The sequence below is a fragment of the Tachyglossus aculeatus genome, chromosome X4 (assembly GCF_015852505.1).
Source record: "Tachyglossus aculeatus isolate mTacAcu1 chromosome X4, mTacAcu1.pri, whole genome shotgun sequence".
NCBI lineage: Eukaryota > Metazoa > Chordata > Mammalia > Monotremata > Tachyglossidae > Tachyglossus > Tachyglossus aculeatus.
Genome location: NC_052098.1, coordinates 17,670,130 through 17,696,871, shown reverse-complemented (window position 1 = coordinate 17,696,871; position 26,742 = coordinate 17,670,130). Strand labels below are relative to the sequence as shown.

Here is a 26,742-nt window from a genome sequence, read left to right as displayed (position 1 = left end):
ATGGTTAATCATGTATAAACAGCCATCTAATTATATGGTTTCAAATTTTCATTTGACCGGCTCAACAAAAATGACACAGGAAAGAGGAACCTGACCAGCTCCCTCCCTGTCTTCTGATACCTGGCTTCTCTTTTCTTTTCCTCCTTTCCTCCCCGGGCTTAGTAAAAAGCAAGTTATAACTTATCAGAAAAAAATCCTTTTGCATTTGCCAAGTTTCTGAGGTAAAATTGTTCTTTTCAAGGCTACGTGTCAGAAAACAAGTTGGTCAAGCAAAATTATATGTCTTTTTTTCAAACTTTTCACATGCTATTCTTCCTTCTGGATCGAGGGTGGCACCAGTGCCTCCCCTGATCCAGAAAAAATTTCCCGAGGGGCTGGGTGTCAAATATTCCTGTGGCAGGATTTCTTCTCTTTCTCCTCCTCCTCTTCTTCCTCCTTCTCCTCCTTCACCTCCTCCTCCTCCTCCTTCACCTCCCTCTCCTCTTCTCCTTCCTCTTCCTCCCCATCCCCTTTCTCCTTCCCCTTCTCCTTCTTCTCTTTATTAATGAGTGCCTTGTTTTGATGTAATGATTTTATTCCCAAAGCACTTTCATATTACTTAGGTCATTTTTGTCTTCCCAGTATCCCTGTGAGGTAGGTGAAGAAAAATATTTATCATCCCACTTTTGCAAAGGAGGAAACTGAACCATACAGAGATTTCCGTAACTTGCCCAAGGTCACACCGCACGCAACAGCAGAGCTGGGACTAGAGGTCAAGCCTTCCAACCTCTAGTCCCAAACTCTTTCCACTACACATGATGCCTCTATTTCAACCCACCATCTCGTTGGTCTTTAATTTTCTCCTTAAGAGACAAGAGAACCATTCCAATGCCCCACCATCTTGAAGACACTCAGATTGGCACCTATTTGAAAGAGAATAATGAGAAAATCTTTCTGGACTAAGCGCTACTGTGTTCAAACATGAGGCCCATTCCCTTTTCTTGTTCAACAGAATGGTGATGCCCCTAAGGATATAGAACACCCTAGATTTAAAATGTATAGTATAAACCTCAGAGTGCCTACAAAGGAACAGATAGACTTTATTCCTTCTTCCTTCCATAATCTCTGTGTTTGCTTGTGCTTCCTTGAAAAGCATCTGAAACTGTCCAGACTGAGTTCAGCCTGCCTTCTGGCTTGAGAAAAACTATTCCGTAGCCCTGGGAGGGAGGACAGTGAGTATGAAACTTGGCTTAAGCGACCACTTTCCACATTATCCTTTTTATCCTTTCATGGAAAGATCCAAATTTCATCTTTCAAGCTGCCTTAACTGAAATAAGCCCATATTTTAAAGCTAAAATTCATGAATCCCGAGGAACCATTTTTAGAAACAAAGTAGGTAGCATTTTTGTCAATAGTTGAATCACAAAGGGTTCATGACTCTCAGAGGTCCTTAACCAGATGCATCAGTAAATCTTTGCTCATAGAAAAAGCTTGAATAGCAAGTGGTTTAATTCATTTGGATATTCTTATTTCCAAGAGTTAGAGACTTGATTTTTGCTTCATTGTTCAACTGTATAGCATTAACTAGGCTGCCTCCTCCCCATGGTATTGCCTTTTTAATGAAATACAGGATGGGAAGTGAGAGCAGTGCTATAATAATAGCATTTATTAAGCTCTTACTGTGTTTAAGTCACTGTACTAAATGCTCGCTAAAAGTACATGGGTGAGAATTATCCTCAGTCCCTGGCCCTCAATATACTGACAAAAATAAGGGTTGGGGGCTTCTTTTTCCACCTTTGCTTATGTGTCAATTATAAATACACACACATACACACACACACACATACACGTAAATACATATACAGAGGGAGAGAGGCACACATGCAGATGAAGAGAGTGTGATCCATTAGGGTCAAAAAATGACACAATTGATGGTGAAGATTTCTGTCTGCCCTAACCCCTTCCCTGCCCCACAGCACTTGTGTATATTTGTACATATTTATTGCTCTATTGATTTTATTAATGATGTGTCTGTATCTATAATTCTATTTATTTTGATGCTATTGATGCCGGTCTACTTGTTTTGTTTTGTTGTCTGTCTCCCCCTTCAAGACTGTGAGCCCGTTGTTGAGTAGGGATTGTCTCTATCTGTAGCTGAATTGTACTTTCCAAGCACTTAGTACAGTGCTCTGTGCACAGTAAGCGCTCAATAAATAAGCTTGAATGAATGAATGAAAATTTATTTAGTGCTGACTATGTGCAGAGCACTGTACTGAGCCCTTGGGAGCATACAATAAAACAGAGTTGGTAGACACATCCTCTGCCCCCAAAGAGCTCATAGTCTGGAGGGAGAGACAGACATTAATATGAATAAATGAATTACACATATGTACATAAGTGCCCCCTCCTACCTCATCTTGCTTCTCTCCTACAACCCAGCCCTCATCATCATCATCATCATCATCAATCGTATTTATTGAGCGCTTACTATGTGCAGAGCACTGTACTAAGCGCTTGGGAAGTACAAATTGGCAACATATAGAGACAGTCCCTACCCAATAGTGGGCTCACAGTCTAAAAGGGGGGAGACAGAGAACAAAACCAAACATACTAACAAAACTTTGCTTCTCTGGTGTTAACCTTTCCACTGTGCCTCGATCTCATCTGTCTCACTGCCGACCCCTGGACCACGTTCTGCCTCTGGCCTGGAATGCCCTCCCTTCTTAAATCTGACAGATAATTACTATCCCCCTCTTCTAAGCCTTATTGAAGGCACATCTCCTCCAAGAGGCCTTCCCAGAATAAGCCTCACTTTTCCCCATCTCCCACTCCCTTCTGCATCTCCTTGATTTGTTCCTTTTGCTCTTCCCCACTCCCAGCCCCATATCTGTAATTTTATTTATTTGTATTGAGGTCTGTCTCCCCCGCCGCTGTCCCCCTCCCCTCTAGACTGTAAGCTTGCTGTGGGCAGGGAATGTCACTGTTTATTGCTGTGTTGTAATAATAATAATAGTAGTGGTATTTGTTAAGCGCTTACTATGTGCCAGGCTCTCTTCTAAGTGCTGGGGTAATCAGGTTGGACACAGTCCCTGTCCCACATGGGGCTCACAGTCTTAACCCCCATTTTACAGACGAGGGAACGGAGACACAGAGAAGTGAAGTGACTTGCCTAGGGTCACCCAGAAGACAAGTGGCAGAGCCAGGATTAGAACCCATGACCTTTTTTCTCCTAGGCCCATGCTCTATCCACTAGGCTGCTTCTCCTATACTTTCCCAGGCACTTAGTACAGTGCTCTGCATGCAGTAAGTGCTCAATAAATAAGATTGAATGAATGAATACTGTGGGGCTGAGGATGGGCTGAATAATGGGCGCAAATGCAGTGCAAGGATGATGCAGAAGGGATTCGGGGAGGGGAGATGAGGGCTTTGTCAAGGAAGGCCTCTTGGAGGAGATGTGCTTTCAGTAGGGCTTTGAAGGTGGGGAGAGTGATTGTCTGTTGGGGGTGAAGGAGGAGGGAGGTAGGATTTGGGCTAGGCCTCGGTGGCGGGAGAGAGGAGATTGAGGTACCATGAGTACCATGGCAGTAGAGGAGTGAAGAGTGTGGGGTGGGTTGTAATGGGAAATCAGGTAGGAGGGGGCAAGGTAATTGAGTACTTTAAAGCTGAGGGTTAAGGAGTTTCTGTTTGATGCGGAGATGGATAGGCAACCACTGGATGTGGCAGCCAATGTGTGATAAACAATCCCTTCCACATCCTGTGCATGCAGAGAAGCAGCGTGGCTCAGTGGAAAGAGCCCAGCCCTTGGAGCCAGAGGTCATGGGTTCAAATCCCGGCTCCGCCAGTTGTCAGCTGTGTAACTTTAGGCAAGTCACTTCACTTCTCTGGGCCTCAGTTACCTCATCTGTAAAATAGGGATTAAGACTGTGAGCGCCCGCCCGGGAGACAACCTGATCACAACCTGATCACCTTGTAACCTCCCCGGCGCTTAGAACAGTGCTTTGCACAGAGTAAGTGCTTAATAAATGCCAGTATTCTCATTATTATTATAAGATTGCTCCTTGTTGCACTGCAGCATTTGTTACCCACAATGCCTGTCACTGTTTTCATTTTCCTAGCTTTGTGTTGGAAACTTCTTGTATAATTAAGAACAGAACTTAGATATTAAAATTGAATATAAATATGTATTATTAAATTAAAGATACCAATTATTATCCCTTTGAATAATAGTTGTAAATTATTCATTGGCATCAGACAGAGGGTGAGGTCCTATTAGAACCCAGTCAAGAACCTATATTTTATCGTTCCTTTGAGAGTATTTTTTTTTGCATTTTGTCTTCATCCATTTCAATACTTGCATATGATGAAACATGATTCTCCTTCTTTGATCACTTGTTTGGTCTAACTTGAAGGAATTTTCTAGCCATTTAATTAATTTAATTATTTTCATATTTTCCTTTAATGTCCATAAGCCACCCTTGATGAAAAGATACCTCATGTTGTAATACCTAAGGATCGTTATTTAGGAAGACTATTATAATTTAGTGAATATCATAATTTAGGCTTTCCTAGTGTCCTGAATCTATTCAGATGGAAAAATGTTCTCTGTTTGGTTTGATGAGTAAGGAAGTGACTTTTACTCTCCAGTACCAGGGGTTACTTCAGTGACTGGCGATCTAACCTCATAACCAGTTAATATTTATCTGTATTACAAGGAATGGATCCACGTTTTACAGAGTGGAGAGATTAAAGTAGTTGTAGCAGGTGTAATGTTATCTCCCATTTATGTTGAAACTTGTTTTACACCTCAAGCGTTCATTTTGTCAGTCAAAATGATATTCCATATTACAGTGCTTGGCACATAGTAAGCGCTTAACAAATACCATTATGATGATGATGATGATGATGATGATGTAGCATGGCCGAGTGGGAAGTGCACAGTCCTGGGAGTCAAGGACAGTGGGTTCTAAACCTATTCCACCACTTGCCTGCTGTGTGACCTTGGGCAAGTCACTTCACTTATTTGTGTCTCACTTTCCTCATCAGTAAAGTGGAGATTAAATACCTGTGCTCCCCCCACACTTAGATTGTGAACCCCATGGGGGACAGGAACTTGGTTCCCGGCTGATTATGTTGTATCTACCCCAGTGCTTAGTACAGTGCTTGTAACACATCAAGTGCTTAAAAAGATACAAATAGGCATGACTCCCTTTATCCTTGACTTGTTGCTGACCTAATTGTTGCGTCTCCTCACCATCACTGAAATCTGGCTCTCCCCAGACAACATTCTCTGTCTTCCCTGCCACTCTCTTCTGAAGGGACCTCATCCTCTTCTACTTCCCAAGTCTCTCAGAAAAAGGGAGAGGAATTGTCTTGCTTCTTCCCCTCCAATGCTGCTTTTACACCATCCCGCCCACCACCACCTCTCTCTCTTTCCCTTCCTTTGAAGCCCTTGCTATCAATCTCTTACCAACCACTCAGGTTTCCCGCTACTCCAGGAGGCCTTCCCTGACTAAGCTCTCATTTCCTCTTTTCCCTCTTCCTTCAGTGTCAACCTGATTTGCTCCCATTATTCGCCCCTCCCTCAACCCCATAGCTCTTATATACACATCCGTAATTTCTCTATTTATATTAATGCCTGTCTCCCCTTCTAGACTGTGAGCTCATTGTGGGTAGTGAATGTGTCTACACAAGAAGCAGCGTGGCTCAGTGGAAAAGAGCACGGGCTTTGGAGTCAGAGGTCATGGGTTCAAATCCCGGTTCTGCCAATTGTCAGCTGTGTGACTTTGGGCAAGTCACTTCAGTTCTCTGTGCCTCAGTTACCACATCTGTAAAATGGGGATTAAAACTGTGAGCCCCCCGTGGGACAACCTGATCACATTGTAACCTCCCCAGCGCTTATAGTAAGTGCTTAATAAATGCCATTATTATTATTATTATTACCAACTTTGCTATATTGTACTCTCCCAAGCACTTAGTACAGTGCTCTGCACACAGTAAGCGCTCAATAAATATGATTGGTTGATTGATTGACCTGGGTTCTAATCCTGGCTCTGCCAGTTTCTGGTTGTGTGACCTTGGGACAGTCATTTAACCTCTCTGTGCCTCAGTGACCTCATCAGTAAAATGGGGATTAAGACTGTGGGTGTGTCCAACCTATCTGTTAACTACCACAGAGTTTAACAAAAACCATTTTTTAAAAATGAGCTTACTGTCTAGTGGGGTCTAAGCGTGGTGTCCCTAGAATCCCCCCTGATCTCATCTCATCCCCCTCCTGCCCCCTCTTTGGCTTTCTCATTCTTCCCAACAGTATTTAGCAGCATGAGTCACTTAACTTCTCTGTGCCTCAGTTCCCTCATCTGTAAAATGGGGATTAAGACTGTGAGCTCCATGTGGGACAACCTGATAACCTTGTATCTATCCCAGCATTTAGAAGGGTGCTTGGCACATAGTAAGTGCTGAACAAATACCATCATTATTATTATTTATAAAGGAGATCTCCCGCCTCCTCTCAGAATCTACCCTCTCCACCTGAATCTCCCACGCCATCTCTTTGCAACTTATTAAAACACTTGCCCCCTCACTGATCACCATCTTCAAGTGCTCACTCCTTCCCCATTGCTTCCAATCATGCTCATGTCTCCCCTATCCTTAAAAGACCCTACCTTGACCCCACTGCTCCCTCCTGTTATCGCCTCCTTTCACTCCTCCCATTCCTCTCCAAACTCAGGATTGAGTTGTTTACACCCACTGCCTCCCCTTCCTCGCCTCCAATTCTCTCTTTGACCTCCTGCAAACTAGCTTCCAACCTCTTCACTCAATGGAAACTGCCTTCTCTAAGGTCACCAAAAATTTCATTCTTGCAAGTCCAATGGCCTCTACTTATTCTAATCCTCCTAGACCTCTCAGGTGGTCCCTTGCCCACATCCTCCCTCTAGGCTGGAACTCCCTCCCTCTTCATATCCTATCGACCACCACTCTCCCCGCCTAAAAAGCCCATCTAAAAGCATATCTCCTCCAAGAAAACTTCCCTGATTATCCCTTAATTTCCTCCATCTATGGTTCACCTATGCACTTGACTCAGTACCCCTTAAGTACTTTGAGTCTCTCACCACCCCAACCCCACATCATCCTTTGATAATTGATACTTACCCCTTTCCAGCTCTATGCACATATTCCTATACTCAGCCAGTTCCCCTGTGCATAATTTATTTTGATGTCAGTCTTTCCCAGTGGACTGTAAGCTTCTTGTAGGTAGGGAGCATGTCTACCAACTCTCTTGTACTCTCCCACACACCGAGTGCAATACTCTGCACATGATGCCACTGATTGATTGATGGATTGATGCCACCATTATTACTCTTATTCTTACTGAGTGGTCAAGAAATGATTGGGCTATTTTCTCATTAGGTTCTCAGGATGTTGTTTGCCAAAAAACATGTAATTATTATTAATGTGTTCCAAACATTTGTTTTTTAGGAAATTCCAAACACTCCTTTAGTCCTCCAAAGAATTGTCATTTCAATTAAAGTGACCAAATTTGAGGTAGAGACGTTTATTTCTAAAATTTAATTTTAATTTCTAGACTGTGAGCCCGTTGTTGGGTAGGGACCATCTCTATATGTTGCCAACTTGTACTTCCCAAGCGCTTAGTACAGTGCTCTGCACACAGTAAGTGCTCAATAAATACGATTGAATGAATAATGGATTTAGATCCATGAAGAGTAATGACCTGTAGAGCAGTAGGAGTGATTGCTGCCTCTCCTTTTTGTATAGCAGAGGCTTTGGAGTCCGGTGACTTGAAGAGCAATTCGTATGGACACTGGCCTCTCAGCCACAAGGAGCCTAAAATTCAGCTCCTCTAACCACATTACCCTATTGAATTTTATTTTCATTTTATGTATTTGTCCATATCTTCACATTATCTTAGTGTTTTGTTTCCCCTCTCCTTATATACCTGTCACCATCACCTCTTTCCTTTTATATTCTTTGATTGTGAGCCCCCTGAGGATCAGAGACCATGGCTAATTTTCATGTATGTGTTCTTTACTTTCACTTAATACAGTGCTCTGCGTACAGTAAATGTGAAATATATGCCATTACCACTACTCCAACGGAATGCCTCCATTACCCTCTCTTAAGGCCCAGCATCATATTCATGCATACACATTCTTCTGTGTGAATGTGTGTGTGTGTGTGTGTGTGTGTGTGTGTGTGTGTGTGTATCCTCTTTAAACCATGCCTGTTTAATTCTTGTAAAATGCTAATTCGTTGTCACATAGACATATGAAGAGAATAAGGAGGACAGGCTTGCTTACATAGCTCCTCTGACTCAAATATGTGGTATGGGAAGCAGCAGGGCCTACTACCAAGAGAACAGGCTTGGGAGTCAGAGGACCTGGGTTCGAATCGTGCCTCCGCCCCTTGTCGGGTATGTGACTTTGGAAAAGTCACTTCACTTCTCTGTGCCTCAGTCACCTCATCTGCAAAATGAGAATTAAGACTGTGAGCCCCCGTGTGCAATGTGGACTGTGCCGAGGTTATGGGCTTGTGATTTAGGAAGCGTAGTGGAGGATGAGGTATGGGAGGGAAGATAAGAATTCAGTTTTAGCCATATCAAGTTTGAGGTGACAGGAGGACACCCAAGTAGAGATGTCTTGAAGTCAGGAGGAAATGCGAGACTGCAGAGATGGAGAGAGATCAGGGCTGGAGATGTACGTTTGGATGTCATCAGCATAGAGGTGGTAGTTGAAGCCGTAACACGTTAACACTCTTGTAAAATATTACTCAGTTTTGCGGAATATTTGCCACATATTTTGGAATCTCGAGCATCACTCACTTTATTTTCCCTCAACATGAAAGAAATATATTTTCTTGGATATATTGGAGGGAGTCATCTTCCTTCTTGATCCTTTCAGTCCTTTGCACTTTGTTTAGTTCTTTTAGTTCTCTTCTGCTTGAATTGCCCTTCCCCCACCTCCACTATTAAAGTTGCAAAACTTTACTTTCCCTCATTTCTCCAGCAATTTTTGAATGGACATTTTTTATTTGAAACCCCAAATATGTTTCAGAATTTGCAGGTCTTCACATGTTGCTGGTTCTGTCAAATAAAAAATGCCTACATTTTTCTTAACTGCCCTGAAAAGTGATGAAATCTTTTTTTGCCTGATTTATCCCCTTGATTGTGTATCAGAATTATTCAGATTGACTGTCCATCCATCCATTCTCTACTTCAGTGTGTTCTATGTATTTTTAGGAAAATAAGTGAATGCTAAGCTTTTCTAGAAGAAAGAAATTCAGCTCCGTGATAACTGCAACATAATGATCTCTGAACTCAAGAGATTAGTTTAGATATTAACAAAATGTCGTCCCATTAAAGTTAGCTACCAGGGTACTTGAACTAAGAGGTATACATTTTATCCACCAGGCTACAGTGTCCTTGGCTAAAACGCATGTGATATTTCAAATGCTATTTGAAATCTTGTGTGAGCAGAAAACACATTTTTTTTTTAAAGTGCAGTATCTAAAAATAAGCAGTATTCAAAAAAGAGAGCCAGCACATGACTAGATGGCACATCTGGTAGTCAGCAAGCTGTACAATTTGTTTTTGGAGAATACAAGCCAAAAAAATTCTGAGCTGGCCAATTGAAAATATTCTATTCTATTTGCATTGACACCTGGAATAGAACAAGTGGCTTCATCACACTTAAAGCAGAAAGGACATTGGAAATTAACAGGGAAATAACAATATTAACTATCTAAGGCAGTGTACTGCATGAAAAGTAGATGTCTTTCCCTCCCATTACTAAAGTAGAAATGACATTAGAGAAGAGGGGTGAAAATAAAGCCTTAACAGTGCGTGTCTGGATAATTTGAATTTCCTTCTTTTAAAAAAAAACCCATATTTATTAAACACTTATGATGCGTCAAACACTGTTCTAAGCACTGGGGTAGATTCTTTCCCTCTCTTATGCTTAGGTTGTGTTCCCCTTGAGAGCCAGGGGCCATAGCTAATTCTCACACATGTATTCCTTGTACAGTGCTTTGCTCATAATACTCATTTTCTAAATATTACTACTACTACTTCTACTATTAATTGTGGAGCCAAATCAAGGGAATGGAAAGACACACAGGAAAAATGGGGAGAAGCAGTGTGGCCTAAAGGAAAGAGGCTGATCCTGGGAAACAGAGGACCTGATCCCAGCTCCTCCATTTCTCTGTTGCGTGACCCTGAGCAAGTCACTTAACTTCTCTCTGCCTCAGTTACCTCATCTGTAAAATGGGAATTAAGACTGTGAGCCCTTTGTGGAAATTTATTTGCATTAATATCTGTCTCCCACTCTAGACTGTAAGCTTGTTATAGGCAGGGAATATGTTTGTTACATTGTACTCTCCCAAATGCGTAGTACAATGTTCTGCACACAGTAAGCACTCAATACAATCCACAGACTGACTGGCTGAAATTCAAGAGTGAGGTATACTTAAATGTTGGCCTATGGAGAAATGAAGAGTTTGAGCAGGTGAAGAGAGCAGATATGTGGTAAGCTCCTTGTGGGCAGGGATCATGTCTACCAACTCTTTTGCAATGAACTCTCCCAGAGTTTCTAGACTGTGAGCCCGTTGTTGAGTAGGGACCGTCTCTATATGTTGCCAACTTGTACTTCCCAAGCACTTAGTACAGTGCTCTGCACACAGTAAGCGCTCAATAAATACAATTGAATGAATGAAATACCATTGATTGATTCTAGGATCTTAACTCAGCAGGTTCTTGCCTTGACACCTGCTGCTGTTAACCAGTATTTCTGCTAGGCCTGTCCACCTCAAAGAACTGCCTGGGTGTTTCTTTGATCAATCGATAAATCAGTGGTATTTTTTGAGCACTTACTATGTGTCGAGCACTCTACTAAACACTTGGGAGAGTACAATACAACAGAATTAGCTGACACCATCTCTGTCCATAACGAGCTTACATCGGAAACCTTTACCGCTGATGGCATGACCTCATCATGCATACCACTATTTGCAAAGGCAGTACTAAAACTGGACCAACATCAGGACTAAATAGATAAAATTGGGAGATAAATAGGGAGATAAATAATCGGTATAAGCAGCACCTGAAGTGGACTGGGGGTGTAACTAGTTTAACTTCTCTCTGAGACAGGTGATGGGGCTAGGCATATTGACGCTACCCAAAATTGGTTATCTAATGACACGTGGTATCCTAGGATCTTGAGGAAAATAAAGTCAGGCTTTTATAACTTTGTGACATGAGTGGGAAAAAAAAATTACATTTGAGGTTCCACTTCTCAGAGGATTGTGTATGCTTGGATGAAACTTTTATATGAAAGAAGACAGCTGAGTCCATTTGTGAAGTTTATTGAAGTTTAAAATTCAGTTGTGCTTGTTCTGAGACAGGATTGAAAACATTATGTGGGATGCCAAACCTGCTTTTATCCCAGGCATCTCAATCATTAAAAAATAGAATTTGATGAGATTTTTCCTACTGATGATGAATGTTGATGGTACTTGTTAAGTGCTTAATGTGACAATGCACTGTACTAAGTGATGGGGTTAATACAGGATAATCGGGTGGGACACAGTCCTTGTCCCACATAGGGCTCACAGTCTTAAGTGGGAGGAAGGAACTGAGGCCCAGAACGGTTATGTGACTTGTCCAAGATCACACAGCAGGCGAGTGGCGGAGCCGGGATTAGAACTCAGGTCCTCTGACTTCCACCCTGTGCTCTTTCCACTAGGCCTCACTGCGTCAGCTGATATGCCAAAGCTGGGTGTAATCATTTGTAACAGGTCTAGAACATACTTAGATTTTCCCATGATGGTCACAACAATGCTCGATAAAGTATAGCCGTGCAGAAAGAAGGCTTAGAATGATCATCCTCTATTAATGGAACTTGCAACAGAAGCACAACTGCTTTTACATGTCTTTTTCCTGGGACCAGTGCTAGCAAATTGCATTTCACAGCCCCAGTTTTAGGGTGCTTTAGAGGGGAACCATCTGCTGCAGTAGTTCTGCTCCTTGAACTGTCTCCTCCTTGGACTGAGTCCTGCAGGCCTTGGGTCAGCATTACTCCAGGCTGAATCTCTGGCATGGGCACAGTTTAATAAGTGGAACTGCTTCAGTAGAAGGTAATTCAGCTCTTAAAATTTCTCTAGCCCTTCCTTATGGTGGTCACAGAACACGTGTACCATTGGAGTATTCATTCATTCAATCAATTGTATTTATTGAGCGCTTACTGTGTGCAGAGCACTGTACTAAGGGCTTGGGAGAGTACAATATAACAAACAGACACATTCCCTGCCCACAATGAGCTTACAGTCTAGAGGGGGGACAGACGTTAATATAAATATATTTACCGAGGAAAGAGTAGGAAAGAGAGAGGCGGTATATTATTTCTAGGGCTTTGCTGTTGGGAACTCTGCCACTCACAGGGTGACAGGAGGAGAGGAGATTGTTTCTACCTGTCAATTTTCCCTGGAAGCAAAGGGTTTCTTGTCTTCTAAATGTTTGCTACAGTGAAGGGTTATGGAGTGAAATGAAATCTGTACATCTTATTTGGCTACTCCCCTGAGAATCTGTGGAAGAATCCTTTCCGCTTTGTGGTTTTAGCACTTCTCCTCCTCGAGGCCTTCCCTAAACAAGGCTCCATTCCCTCTTCTCCCACTCCCTCGGTGTCATCCTTGCACTCGGCCTTGCACCCTTTATTCATAATTTATTTATTTATTTTAATGTCCGTCTCCCCCTCTGGACTGTAAACTCATTGTGCACAGAGAACATGTCTACCAACTCTGTTACATGGCTTAATGGAAAAAGCACGGGCTTGGGAGTCAGAGGTTGTGGGTTCTAATCCCACTTCCATCACTTGTCTGCTGTGTGACCTTGGGCAAGTCACTTAACTTCTCTGTGCCTCAGTTGCCTCATCTGGAAAATGGGGATTAAGACTGTGAGCCATATGTGAGACAACCTGATTACCTTGTATCTCTCCCAGTGCTTAGAACAGTACTTGGCACATAGTAAGCACTTAACAAATACCATCATTATTATTGTTATCATTATTACACTGTTCTGCACACAGTAAGCGCTAAATAAATATGATTGACTGTTATAGGGTTATCTATCTTGTGATAGAATTATGATTCTATCACAAGATAGAGAACACAGATGGAAAGTTAAACTATGACCACTTCATGAAAATGGTTGGTTATATTAACCTTCTAATCTTTCTAAAGCAGAATCGCAATGCAGCAAATGACTAGATTTAATGATAGCAAAAGTTGTGTCTGCTTGGCGATATGAAAATTATTAGATCCTTTAAGAAGAATCTGGCTTTGCACCATCCACCATTTACCTCCATAGCAATTAGCAAAGTAACTTATAAAATAGATTTTCTCTTGGCCCTGGGTACTCCCATGTTGAAATGTAAGAATGCTCTGTGTGCTTGGTGATTATGAAAGGAATCTCTGCTGAAGCATGACCTCTGAGGAGGAGTATATTTGCGCCACAAGCCAAAAATGAGATCCGGAATGAGTTTGAACCCACTTCCCACTGTGATCTGTCTTTCGAAAGACTCCACTGTAAAGCTAACAATCCGCTGGGGCTTGACATAATCTTGTGGGGATGTTAATTTTATATTTAAGTGCCTCCAAATCTTGAAAGCTAATCGGTTGTATTTATTTTTAGGGGGTCTTGGCTATGGTCCTCAGTGCAAGTCCATTGGAAAAGGCAGCTGCAACAATCTTGTAGTCACCAGCAGTCCCATGATGGTTCAACGACTGGGACCCATTTCACCTCCTACCAGCCAGGTCTCAACGGCATGCAACCAGATCAGTCCTAGCTTACAGAGGACCATGAATGCAACCAGCCTGAATATGCTTCCTTCAGATACCAGGTCTTGAGTTACTTTTCTTTCTCTCTTCGGTATTACAAAAATTATGTATGCATGAGTATTTCCCCCCTCCTCCATCACTGAAGCCACATGAGGGTGACCATGAAAAATTCATCGTTTTCCCACCTATGTTATCCTTAAAGTGATGGAAGGATATTTTGTTTTTGAGACTGTCAAACACTACCTAGTCGTTTGGAACGGGGATGGGGGTGGAAACAAGGAGTTCCGGGGCATCAGTGACTAAAACCCTATCTGTGACACAGGCACATCCCCAACCTAAAATGCCATGGGTTTTTGAACCCACATTGGGGTTCAAAGCAGAAGTGTTGTCAAATCGTAGCAATTAGAGATGCGCCGACCGCATCACTTTCCTCAGGTATATCAGTTGTGCCTCTGTATATCCAGCCTCCTCCTCCTGACTCTGCTTCGTGTCTCCATGTAACCCTCCTCTGCACAGAATGGATGATGAAGGGATGCGAAACGTGCCCCTCAGTCACGCGGTCTTATGGTGCAGACTGTAGTTTTGTAGATACCAAACGTTATTCAAATAGCAGTACACAATATTCAACATTTATTTCAGTGATCCAAACTTGGTGTTTTTGGCTTTCAAAGGCTGGAAAAGCAACAGCCCAAACAGCCCTACTCCACTCGGTGTTTCATTGCTTGAGTGGGGATCTGGGAGCTCTGCTCCAGGTTGGGGAAGTGAAAAAGAAAAACTGCCATTGGGTGGCACAGGGGACAAACTGGGACAGGGTTTTTCCCCTGTGACATTTTGCGATGAGAGGCTGCCTGTCATTGTTCCATTGATGATTGTGTCTTCAGGGACTCCTCATACTGCCGCGGGTTGCATACAAAATGAACCGTGCTGATCGGGATATGTGTCACTGGAGCCTTTCAGTCAGATCCCTGTCCCTGGCCTGTCCTGGTCTATGCCTTTAAGGCAAAGCCATTGTAATTAATGGAGCTGCATGACTAAAGGCATAGCCTGGCCAAGCCATACATAACTATAATGATAACAAATGGGAATGAGCTGCAGACCCCATGAATGGATCTTATCCTGTTTCTTTCTGGCACATTTCACTTCTTGAACTGATTTTTTTTTTTGTTTTGAAAGGCAGAATATGCAAGAATCATTGAATGGTCTTTTCATTTGTCATGCCAGATTTCTGGATTTTGTGTCTTCTTTTGCAGTACTAATATCCTAAACTAATGCAGGATTCTTTTGCAAATGAAATAAAAAAAATAAGTCGGGAAAAGATGGAAACACTTAATTTTTGTGTTTTAAATGCATGTTTTTGTTTTCAGTGCTTATAGTGTACGTGCTAGCTAGGGCAATTTGAAGGTAATTTGGTTTCTGGGTAAAACTAGGAGAGGTAGTGGAAAGTTACATTCATGATCTATCTACTAAGGGCTGATTAGCATACAAAAAATGTGTTCATCTGCTTGAGATGTGGCTGCCCCGAGGAAATCTGTAACTTCTGCTGCCTATGGGAGAAGCACTGGGCTGTCTTCAAATATGATGGCAATAAGTATTTTATCCTGATAATAAATAACCTTTCACTCTACACAAGCAGATACTGTCAAACTATGTACTCTTGTTTAAAGTAAATGTAATTCCGTATGGATGTCACAGCTAATGAAGATTATGAACTGGTTATGTTCAGTAAGGTGGTTGAAAATAAAACTTGGTGGTAAGGAAGGTTAGTTGGGAGAAAAAATGGAGCGGTTGAATCATTTTGAAGATGTAATCAACTTCCTAGCTAATTTAGTGCTGTTGCCACCTCACTGATAGAAATATCTTTCTTCAGGTTGGTGTCAAAGACCAGAACTTGGTGTGTTTGTTGTTGTTTTTTTCCTTTCAAGAGACAGGTTTAAAACATAAACAATGAAACCAAATGGCAGCTGCCCACTGCTGGTGTCAGCGTACTGGGCAGCAGAGACTCCAGCGGCTATTGAAGAAGAAGACCTAAGAGCAAGAATGAATTAATTCAAGGCCTGGGTTTGATTGTGGCAATTCAACTAATCCAATTTGGTATAACCACTCGGTCTAAGCAGCAGAAATCATCCGTCTACCAAGTTGGTGGCTTCAATCCATCCGCCTAACTGGGAAGAAGATCAGCAAACCTGTCTCATGTCAACATGGGAGCATACAGGCTTTTGCCCTGGAATGGCTGCCATGTAGACTTTCCACCTACACCCTCTCCTACTCAACTTTGTGGTTTCAGAGGCAGTGGAGAAGACCAACCTCAAAACCACTGTGTCCTCCAGATGCTCAAAATTAGGAATGCAAGAAGAAAGAACTAAGAGACTAAGATAAAGGAGTAAAGTTACCTTAGACATTGGATGGCGAATCATAGATACATATAAATCAATATTCATATATGAAAATCTGTCCTTTGTCTGGGCTGCAGCTTCAGAGACCTGTGATTGACTGGAAGATGGCTCCTAAGTGGAGTGATTGATTGACTTTTGCAATTTTCACAAAACCTCCTGCACTGAAACCAAGTCTGGGCCAAAGGTTTATACTTTGAGTCACCATGGCTGGGTGAAATGAACAGAGTCTTTAGGGACTGTAGCTCAAGGTCTCAGGTTAAGATGTGTATCTTCACCCCCCACAGCCCCCTTCAAATAAATCAATACTTAGTTAAATACACGAAAAAGAATGTATAAAATGTGTGATCTATAGTTTGGAGACTATTAACAACCTTTATAAGGTAAGAAGCATGCTATTTTGGTTTTAAATTACACTCAACCTGTTTTAAGACTAAAATAGAGCCACAGTGGATTTAAGTAAATTAAAGGGCAAGTTTGGTACAGTGTTCAAAGCCTTGATGCCAGAATTGTGATTATTTTCTTTTAAATTAGAAAATTGGCTTGGATACAGCTGCCCCACAGAATCTAACGTCCCTGGACTCACAGGAGAGTTACCTGGCCCTAGGAAACCGGACCGCACGGCCACAGCTGAAATTCCTGCCCAAGCACTGATATCTACAGGAGTGGGATTGACTCAGTCCCCAAGTAGAGTGGAGGTCAATGGACAATGGACTGCTCTTTCCCACCAACTCACCACATAACTGAGGAGGGCTTCTCCACACAGAGCACAGTGACATGTGCACAGATAACACTCACATGCATACACTATATACATGCACACATAGGTGTACTTATACAAATGCACATACTGTTAGGGATAGACATATTCACAGAGAAGCAGCATGGCCCATTGGAAAGAGCTCGGGCCTGGGACTCAGAGGACCTGGGTTCCACTCCCTGCTCCGTCACTTGTCTGCTGTGTGACACTGAGCAAGTGGCTTAACTTGTCTCTGCTGGAGTTACCTCATCTGTAAAATGGGGATTGACTGTGAGCCCCATGTGGGACAGGGACTGTGTTCAACCTGATCCCCTTGTATCTACCCCAGTGCGTACAACAGTGCTTGACCCAGAGTAAGTGCTTAACAAATGATCATTTATTAATATTATTACTATTAGTATTATATTTCTTTGGTGTGGAGGGGGCTGAGAAGCTCTGGCTCCAGGAAAGGTAAGTGTCAAACGGCCTGCAGATGCTGGCAACCGTTCCATAGCTACTGGCAGGGCTGAGATCTTGACAAGAGATCCCGGTGTGGGAAATCAGCCAGGCAGCAGTGGCAGGAAAAAGTAATTGAAATTGCAGTTGCTGCAGTCTGTCACTGGCTGGCTAATTTTCCACACCAGCTCCTACTGGATTCACTCCATTGTTTCCATCTAGCCAGCTTTGATAATGGTGCCAGGATTCTTTACTAGATTAGCATCTTTCACTTCCTCTCGTACACCCACTTCTACTGTTGGTTCTTCACAAAAACTCACTCTCTAGTATTTATACCTTGACCCATGTCCCACACACATTCAAAGCTCTTTCAATACCACTTCACGTGGGAACCAGATGCGTCTTGTCAGAAGAGTATTCCCTAATTCTATTGTTCGGCCCACCCAGAGCAACTTTTAAATCTATTTTCTCTAACTTCCCCTGTAGATCAGACAATAGAGGAGTCCTGGGAGGAGGCTGCCACCACTGTCCGTCTCCTGCCCTACCATCATTCTATCCCTGTTGCCCTGTGATTTGGTGGTGGTGGTGAGGGGGAAGTGCTGAGCGGTAGAGAAGGGAAGCTATAGGGAAGGACAGGGACAACTGTAGCAGGTCAAGATTTTTAAAAAAGACACAAGGGCAACTTCTAGGTTGCCCCAGGTGCAGGACTGGCTCAGCTGGGGAAGGGGGTTCAGGGGAGCCATGGGGTGGAGGTTTAAAAGAGCCACAGAAAGGAGGGCAGGGCAAGTAGAGTAGGGAGGTGGAGGCTTCAGGTAGAAATGCATTCAGCTTGCATACAAGGGAAGTGAAAGATGTGATTCTCATGCTCACCTGGTACCTTTATTTCTTATTGCCCTTGGTACGTGTTTTGTGCAGAGCCCTATATTAATAATAATAATAATAATAATGGCATTTGTCAAGTGCTTACTATGTGCCAAGCACTGTTCTAAGCACTAGGGGTAGATACAAGGCAATAAGGTGGTCCCACGTGGGGCTCACAGTCTTAATCGCCATTTTCCAGATGAGGGAACTGAGGCATAGAGAAGTGAAGTGACTTGCCCCAAATCACACAGCTGACAAGCGGCAGAGCCAGGGATTAGAACCCATGACATCTGAGTCCCGAGCCCGGGCCCTTGCCACTGAGCAACGCTGCTTCTATTAACTCCTGGGAAGATGTACAGAGATAGTTTAGAGATCTCTGGCCCACGGGAGGCTAACCGACCTAAAAATAATTGATGGGCGTGGGGGTGGAGGCAGGCACATCAGGAAAGAAATGACATAAATACAGCAGAATCAATACTTGAACAAACACGGACAACAACCACATTCAAAACTATGGGACACTACTATTAGAGGAAGTTTAAGGTGCCTCGGCACTCCAGCAGGCTGGTTCCTGATAAGTCTGTCAACTGCTCTGCCAGCTCCAACTCCTCTGTGTTCTGCTCCTCTGGGAAAGGGTTTGACCCATGAGTTTGAAGGAGTAGGAGAATGGCACTACTTGTTGTACCACACAACTATGCTCGAGGAGGAGGAGGAGCCACGAGCCACACGTGGCTTCGTCAGACTGAGGACCTGCGCTACGATGGAGGACCGGAAAGGTGATGTTGCTCTCTGGAGACTGCGGTTCTGCTGAATGAGGAGCCCATGATCATGCCGAAGCCTCTTCAGCATCTGTCTGGCCTGACCCCACAGGAGAGGGCTTCTCCCCAACAACGATGAGCTGAGGAAGCTAGCACTGCTCATTGGATCCTGTGGCACTGATGAATAAGGGGCTTAGGATCACCCAGTCGCCTCTTGAGCTTCCACCAGTTCCAATGAGTAGGGCACCTCCCCAGTCATCATAGGTCGGGGTTGGCAGCGTTGACCATTAGATCCAGCAGCTCTTCCGGAAGAGGATCCTAGGGCTGCTTGGACACTGATTCGGTGATGCCTCTTGAGTCTTGCGATGGTGGCTGGGGAAAGATGACTTGAAATTTCAAACCCTGCACTTCTGATGGGTAAAGAGCCTCGGGCCTCATGGCTGTTGCTTCTGTTCTGCCTGTCGTGCTCTAGCAGGGCAGGACTTCTGGGTGGAGAGCAGTACTGCTTGTCGGATCCTGCGGCTCCAATGAACAAACTGCTCAAGGACATACAGCTGTCCCTTTAGCCTCTACCTTTCCTGCAACTACAGAACAGGGCTTCTCCTCAACGATACTCATCGGAGAAGAGCGATGCTACTCATTGGACTTTAGGGTTCTGCTGGAATGTTTGACTCTCCTGACTCCGTCGAGAGACCTTCTCCTTGACAATGTGAGGAAGGGTAACGTGGTGCTGATGGAGCCCATGGGTCCTAATGAGTAGCTTGGGGCTTCATGACTCTCTTAAGCTTCCATCTGTCTCATTTCTGAGATACCGGATTCTAACCAGGGGTGGTGGTAGTACGGCCATTGGGTCCTCACATCCAATTCATCTGCTGCCTCTCCCACTCCTGGCATAAAAGACATTTTCTTGGAAATGGCAAGAGGTGGAGAGTGACCATTCTTGTCCAACCTGGTGGCTGTGATTGAGGAGCCTAATGCTGCGGTTGCCCATTCAGTTTCAGCCTGTCATGCTCCAACCAGACGGAAGTCCTATTTTCATCATCTAGATTGTAAGCTTGCTGTGGGCAGGTTACATGTCTAGCAACTCTTTTTTATTGTACTCCAAGCACTTAATGCAGTGCTCTGCACAGTCAGTGCTCAGTAAATACCACTGATTGATTGATTAATCATCATACCTCACAGTTCTTATGAATGAGGTGAACAGGGCTGAATGACTGCCCTTTCTTCTTCCAGATGTCCGGCTCTCTAAGGACAGGGCTTCTCCCTGATGGTAGCAGGAACTGGACAGCGCTACTCATCACATGCCATAGCTCTGTTGAACAAGGAGCCCGTGGGCAGGAAGCTGGTCTTTCAACACATTCCAGTGAAGCTCCCACAGGACAGTGAGCTGGGGATGGCAGTGCCGCTTGGTGGACCCAGTGGCTCTAATGGATGAGGAGTCTGGAGCCACACGATTGCCTCCATCTTCTGTCTATCTCCCAGGACATGTCATCTCCTTTGAGATGATGGGTGGGCAACAGTGATGTTGCTCATTTCAGGGCTCTGATGGAGGGGCTTGGGACTATGAGGATCCCATTTCAGCTTTTGCCTCTTGGGTTCCCACGAGACATGGGTCCTGCCCTAAGGTGGGAAGTGGGGACCCTGCATTTCTGATGGATAAAGAGATTGTGGTTTTGTAGCCTTGTTGCTGCTGCTGCTTCTCTCCCAGTGAGTGTAGGAGGGCAGTGCTGCGTGTTGGACCCCACTGCTCTGATGAACAAGCTGCCCCTGGGTATGCATGCCCTGTTTCCACTGGTTAAGGCTTCTCCTCCAGCAATGGCAGGAGGGGAAGGGCAGCCTTTCTCTTCTGTCACCGATGCTCTGATAGGTGAGGCACCTGGGATTGCATCAATGTCTCCTGAGCTTTGGCCTGTCCTGTTTCTAAGGGACAGGGTTTCTCTCTAGTGAAGGCAGGCGTCGGTGCCTGTAGGCCTCCAAGGCTCCCAAGGAGGAGAGCACAAGACCACACAGTGGCCAGTTCAGGTGCTTCTTTGTCTTATGGGAGCACTGAACAAGGAGTCTTTCCAGTAGTCACCAGAAGAACAGGGTGGTCCTGCTTGCATAGTGCCACAACTCTTTTGGAGAAGGAACCTCATATCTGTCACCTGTCACTTTAGCTTTTTTTTTTTTTTAAAGAAAAAGCGTGGTCTAGTTGTTTGATTGCATGGAGTCAGAAGGACCTGGGTTCTAATCCTGACTTGTCTGCGGTGTGACCTTTGGCAAGTCACTTCCCTTCTCTGGGCCTCAGTTACCCCATCTGTAAAATGGGGATTAAGACTATGAGCCCCATGTGGGACGTAGACTGTGTCCGACCCGATTAGCTCGTATCTACCCCAATGCCAGTACAATGCCTGGCACATAGTAAGCACTTGACAAATACCATGAAAAAAATATGTGCTACTTTAGCCTGTTGCTCTCCCATCAGATAAAGCTTTTCCTGATAATGGTAGGCGAAGGAGTGTGGCCTGCTTATTGGATCCTGTGACTATATTAGAGGAGCTTCAGGGTCATTTCACCTTCTCCCTTTCCAGCCCCCAGGGCCCAAGAAGCTTTGGCTTCTCCTCAATGATGGCAGGTATGGAAGGGTGGCATTACCCCTGAGACCGTGGCCTTGACGATTGATTGAGGAGCCCGGTGCCATATGGCTGTCATTTCAGCTTCTGCCAGTCCCACTCTCTCCAGACAGAGCTCCTACATGGCAGACAAGGGAGGAGGAGCACTGTTCATTGGACAACCTGGTTCTGATGGAAGAGGTACCCAGGGTTACATGGTTACCTTTTCATTTTCTGCCTGTCCCAGCATCTGCCCTTCGACAAAATTTTTCCAGGTGATGGCAGGCAAGGGAGGGTAATGCCACTCACTGGACCTCTTGGCTCTAAAAGTTGAGGATTCCGGGCCTACAAGACTGCCTCTTCAATTTCTGCCTGTCCGGCTTTTACGGGGCCGAGCTTCTCTTATGCAGCGGGGACCTGGGGAAGGCAGTGCTGCTCATTGGAATTCCACAGCCCTTATGGTGGGATGTGTAACTGCTCCTTCAGAATTTCCTATGCCTGCTCCCCAGAGACATGGTTTTTCTTCGGCCCTGGCAGAGGGAGTGGGCAGCACTGCTCATTGCCACAGTGGCTCCTTTGAAGGATACGTGTGGGACTGTGTAGCTGCCATTTGGCTTCTTCTGGCAACTTGTCTCCTGGAAATAACCGGAGAAGTAGAGTGGCCCTATTTGTCCTCATATTTCCATCGGCAGAGGAGCCCAAGGTCAGATGGTTGACGTTTTGGTTTTTAAGTGTCCTGCTTCCACTACACAGAGCTTCAATCCCACTATGATGGGCAGGAGAGGATGAATCTCTCCATGGACACCATGACCCAGATGTTGCTAAAACTTGGGTCTGTGTGGCTGCCGCTTGGACGTAGTGACTCTGAGAAGTGTGTGCCGGCCTAGATGCCACTTAAGTTTCTGCCTTTTCCCGCATTTTCCTGGAGACGGTGGGCATAGGAAGGCATTGCTGCTTTTAAGACTCCAATAGGCCATTGGGAGAGGAGCTTGGGGACTGCCATTGCAGTTTCCTCTTTTCCCTCTCCCATAGACAGGGCTCTCCTCCAGCAAGGGCAGGAGGAGTAATATAGCCCTGCTTGTCTGACCCCACCTTTCTGGTGGAGGAGGAGCCCAGGCCATGTGGTGGCTGCTTCAGCTTCCAAGCATCCCGTTCCCATTGGACGGAGTGTCTAACCAGCGATGGAGGACAGCGCTGTCTGTTGCCCCTGTACTTCTATTGTATGGGGACCCCAGGGCCCCGTGGCTGCTCCTTTCATTTCCAAATGCCCCACTCACATTAGACAGAACTTCTTTCTGATACCCATTTCCTAGTGACTGTCACTCGAGCTTCTGCCTGTCCCTCCAACAGACGTTTTATCTGGCCATGGAGGGCAGGGAAGGGTAGAAGTGTACATTGGACCCTAGAGCAGTGATAGAACTGGAGCCCAAGTGGATACCGCTTCAGCTTCTCTCTGAATCACTAGACAGAGCTCTTTCCCAGTGATGGTGGAGGGTAGGGCTGCTTGTTGCAGCCTGGGGCTTCAGTTTCTGCCTGCCCTGCTCCTGCCAGACAGCGCCCTTACCTGATGATGGTCGAATGAGGATACTGGTGGTAAAAGCTTGTCAAATCCCGAGGCTTTGATGTTAGAGAACCCAGGGGCGCATGACCTCCACTTCAGTTCAGGCGAGTCCTGCTTCTGTAGGACACGGCTTCTCCCCGGGGTGGGGTGGGTCTGTTTTCCACTGGTGTGGCTCCACTGGGAAAGGAGCCGGGGCCATGAAGCCCTCCCCTTGATCTTTTACTGGTCCCACTCCCTCTGGGCAGACCTTCTCCCTGACGATGGTGGCACGGCCTTTTGGACCTGTCTTCTCCATTGGAGGAGGAGCCCGGAGCCACAGAGTCACCACTTAGGCTTCTTCCTGTTCAGCTCCTTTGATAGAATTTATCCAGGTGATGGCGGGCAAGGGAGGGTAACGCCACTCACTGGACTTCATGGCTCTAAAAGTTGAGGATTCTGGACCTGCGAGCCTGGCTGTTCAATTTCTGCCTGTCCAGCTCTTGTGGGGCCGGGCTTCTCTTATGCAGTGGGGACTTGGGAAGGCAGTGCTGCTCATTGGAATCCCACAGCCCTTATGGTGGAGACACAGGGATGCGTAGCTGCCACTTCAGAATTTCCTGTGCCTGCTCCCCAGAGACATGGTTTTTCTTTGGCCATGGCAGGGGGAGCGGGCAGCACTTCCCAGGGTTTCTTCCCAGAGTTGGTTGGCAGGGTCGGTTTGGCTTGCTCATTGCTGCTGCAGTTCTGTTGGAACTTGGGCCCACGAGATTGCTAATTCAGTTGCTGTCTTCCCAACTCCCACAGTACAAGGCTTCTGCCCAGCAATGGCAGGAGGGGAAGGGTTTGTCCTGTTTGTCCCCAAGGCTCTGGTGGAGGAAGGCTCGGGTCCACGTGTCCCACTCCCACCCCACAGAGATTTTTCCTGGCAATGGCGGGCAGGGGAGGGTGGCACAGCTTATTGGACCCCACGGCTTAGAGAGGGGTGGAGTCTGGGAACCGCCCAATCTTCTCCAGAAAGGTTCTCCCTGGCCAGAGCAGGTGGGCTAGGAGAACCTGCTTCCTCTTTTGTCAGGCCTCATGACTCTGGAGGAGAGTAGAACTGGAGTCAGGAACTGCCTAACTGCCACTTTTTCCATCAGTGGCAGGTGGGGGAGGGTGGGCTTCTTGTTGTCTCAACTTGCCTCTACTCATCATTCCCATGGCTTCAGTGGGAGAGAAGCCTGGGGCTGTGGAGCTGCCCCCTAGTTCATACCTGTCTGGGTCTCAGGGCAAGGCCCTGCCCCGAAAATGATGGCCTGGGGACTTGGGCAAAGATCACTGACTGGAGCCTATGTCTCTGATGGTCAGAACCCAGAGCCATGTGACTGTTCCAGCATCTCTTTAACCCGCTCCTGTGTGGCACGTGGCTTTTCCAGTGATGGCAGGTGGGAACATGCAACACTGATGGTTCATCCCAATGGCTTCCATGGATGAGGATCCTGGTGCCATGGAACCACATGGCTTTTCCAGCGATGGCAGGTGGGAACATGCAACACTGCTGGTTCATCCCAGTGGCTTCCATGGATGAGGATCCCGGTGCCATGGAACTGACCCTTCAGCTTCTACCTAGTCCGCTCCCACCTGACAGAGCTTTTCACTGGTGTTAACTTCTGCTTAAGCATCTTCTGGTCCAGCTCCTGCAGGGCAGAGCCTCAGAGAATGTGGGGGAGGGAGGGAGGGAGGGAGGGTGGTGCTGGCTGTTGAACCTGCCATCTCTATTGGAGGAGGGGCCCAGGACCATAGAGTTGCTCTTGCAAGTGCTTAGTACAGTGCTCTGCATACAGTAAGCGCTCAGTAAATATGACTGATTTATTAAGCATCAGCTGGTCCAGCTTCCATTGGACAGGGCTTCTTCTTGGAAATGTACTGGGCTGGTTGGGCCTGCTCCATTGGAAGAGGAGCTTGCAGCCACAAAGCTTGAAGCCAATTGAAGCTAATTCAACTGCTACTTTTCCCATTCCTGCAGTTCAAGTCTTCTCCCCAGCAATCGCAAGGGAGGGAGTAAAAACTCAGCACACAGTAAGCACTCAATAAATACGATCGAATGAATAAAAATAATCATAATTGCAGTCTTTGTTAAGGGCTTACTATGTCCTAAGCACTGGGCTAGATACAAGATAATCAGGCCCCACTTGGGACTCACAGTCTAAGTAGGAAGGAGAACAAGTATTGAATCCCCATTTTTCAGCTGAGGGAACTGAGTTGTAGAGAAGTTAAGTGAGTTGTCCAAGGTCACACAGCAGGTCACTGGCAGAGCCTGGATTAGAACTCAGGTCTTCTGGCTCCCAGATCCATACTCTTTCCACTAGGCCACGATGCTTCCTTAAAAGTGTCCATACTTGTATGACCCCATGGCTCTGATGGGGAAGAGGCCTCGGTCCACAGGGCTGCCACTTCACTTTCCAAATGTTCAGCCTTTGTCCCAGGGAGGTAGGCAGGGGAGAATGGCTCTGATAGAGGAGAAGCCCACTCCTGTTGACTGCCGATTCAACTGTTGCCTGTCCCACTCCCATCGACCAGGGCAGTGGTAGACAGTCTAGATTGGCCTTGCCTGCCAATCCCATGTCTGTGATAGTGGATCTAGGTTTGGTGTCTAAGTTGCTGTTTCAGTTGCTGTCCATTTAGCATGGAACTTTTCCTGGCAATGATGGGCAAGGGGGCAGCAGTGGTGCCTAGCAGAGCCAGATGCTCCATGTAGGAGGAGTAAAGGGCACCTGACTTCCCACATTAGTTTCTTCCTCTTCTGTTCTCCCTGAACAAGACTCCTCTCTAACGATGGCAGGAGGAATAGGGCCGTGCTGCTCCCCGGAACTCTGGCAGCGGATGAGCCCAGCCCATGTGTTCGCCACTTCTATCTATGCCCATCCCATTTAATAACAATAATAATGGTATTGGTTAAGTGCTTACTATGTGCCAAGCACTGTTCTAAGCGCTGGTGTAGATACAAGGTATTTAAGTTGTCCCACTTGGGGCTCACAGTCTCAATCCCCATTTTCCAGGTGAGGTAACTGAGGCACAGAGAAGTTAAGTGACTTGCCCAAAGTCACACAGCTGACACGGGCAAGGACTCCCAAGCCCGTGCTCTTTCCACTAAGCCATGCTGCTTTCACAGGCAGAGTTTCTACCTGGCTATGGTTTAGTGGGAAATGTTGTCTGACATGGCAGTTGCAGTGGAAGAGATGCCTGGGACTGCATTGGGGGTCACATGAGCACCTGTCTTTCCTGCTTCCGTATGTCCAGACTTCTCTGTGGTGATGGCAAGAGGGGGAGATGGCACTGATCCTTGGACCCCGTATCACTGATGGAGAAGGACTGTGGAGCTCATTGACTTTTGCTTCAGCTCTGACGGGGGTTCTCCCCAGCGATCAAGGCTGCCCTTTTAGTCAGAATCCATGGCTCTGTTTGTTAAGAAGCCCATAACTGGGTACCTGCTGCCCTGTTGGCTTCTGCCGGACTGGCTTTTGTCAGACAGAGCTCCCCACTAGAGATGATGGGCGAGGGAGGGCAGTGATGCTCTTTGCACCCTATGACTCTGATTGAGGACTCT

At 45.6% G+C, this 26,742-nt stretch overlaps 1 protein-coding gene across 1 annotated transcript in view; it reads left to right on the top strand.

Moving 5' to 3' along the window:
* GLIS3 (GLIS family zinc finger 3) overlaps positions 1-26,742 on the top strand; it is a 478,530-nt gene that overhangs the window by 138,091 nt on the left and 313,697 nt on the right. The window contains exon 5 of the mRNA XM_038769989.1: positions 13,676-13,883. Within this exon, the coding sequence (XP_038625917.1) occupies positions 13,676-13,883 (208 nt within the window). The remainder of the gene's footprint in view (positions 1-13,675; positions 13,884-26,742) is intronic.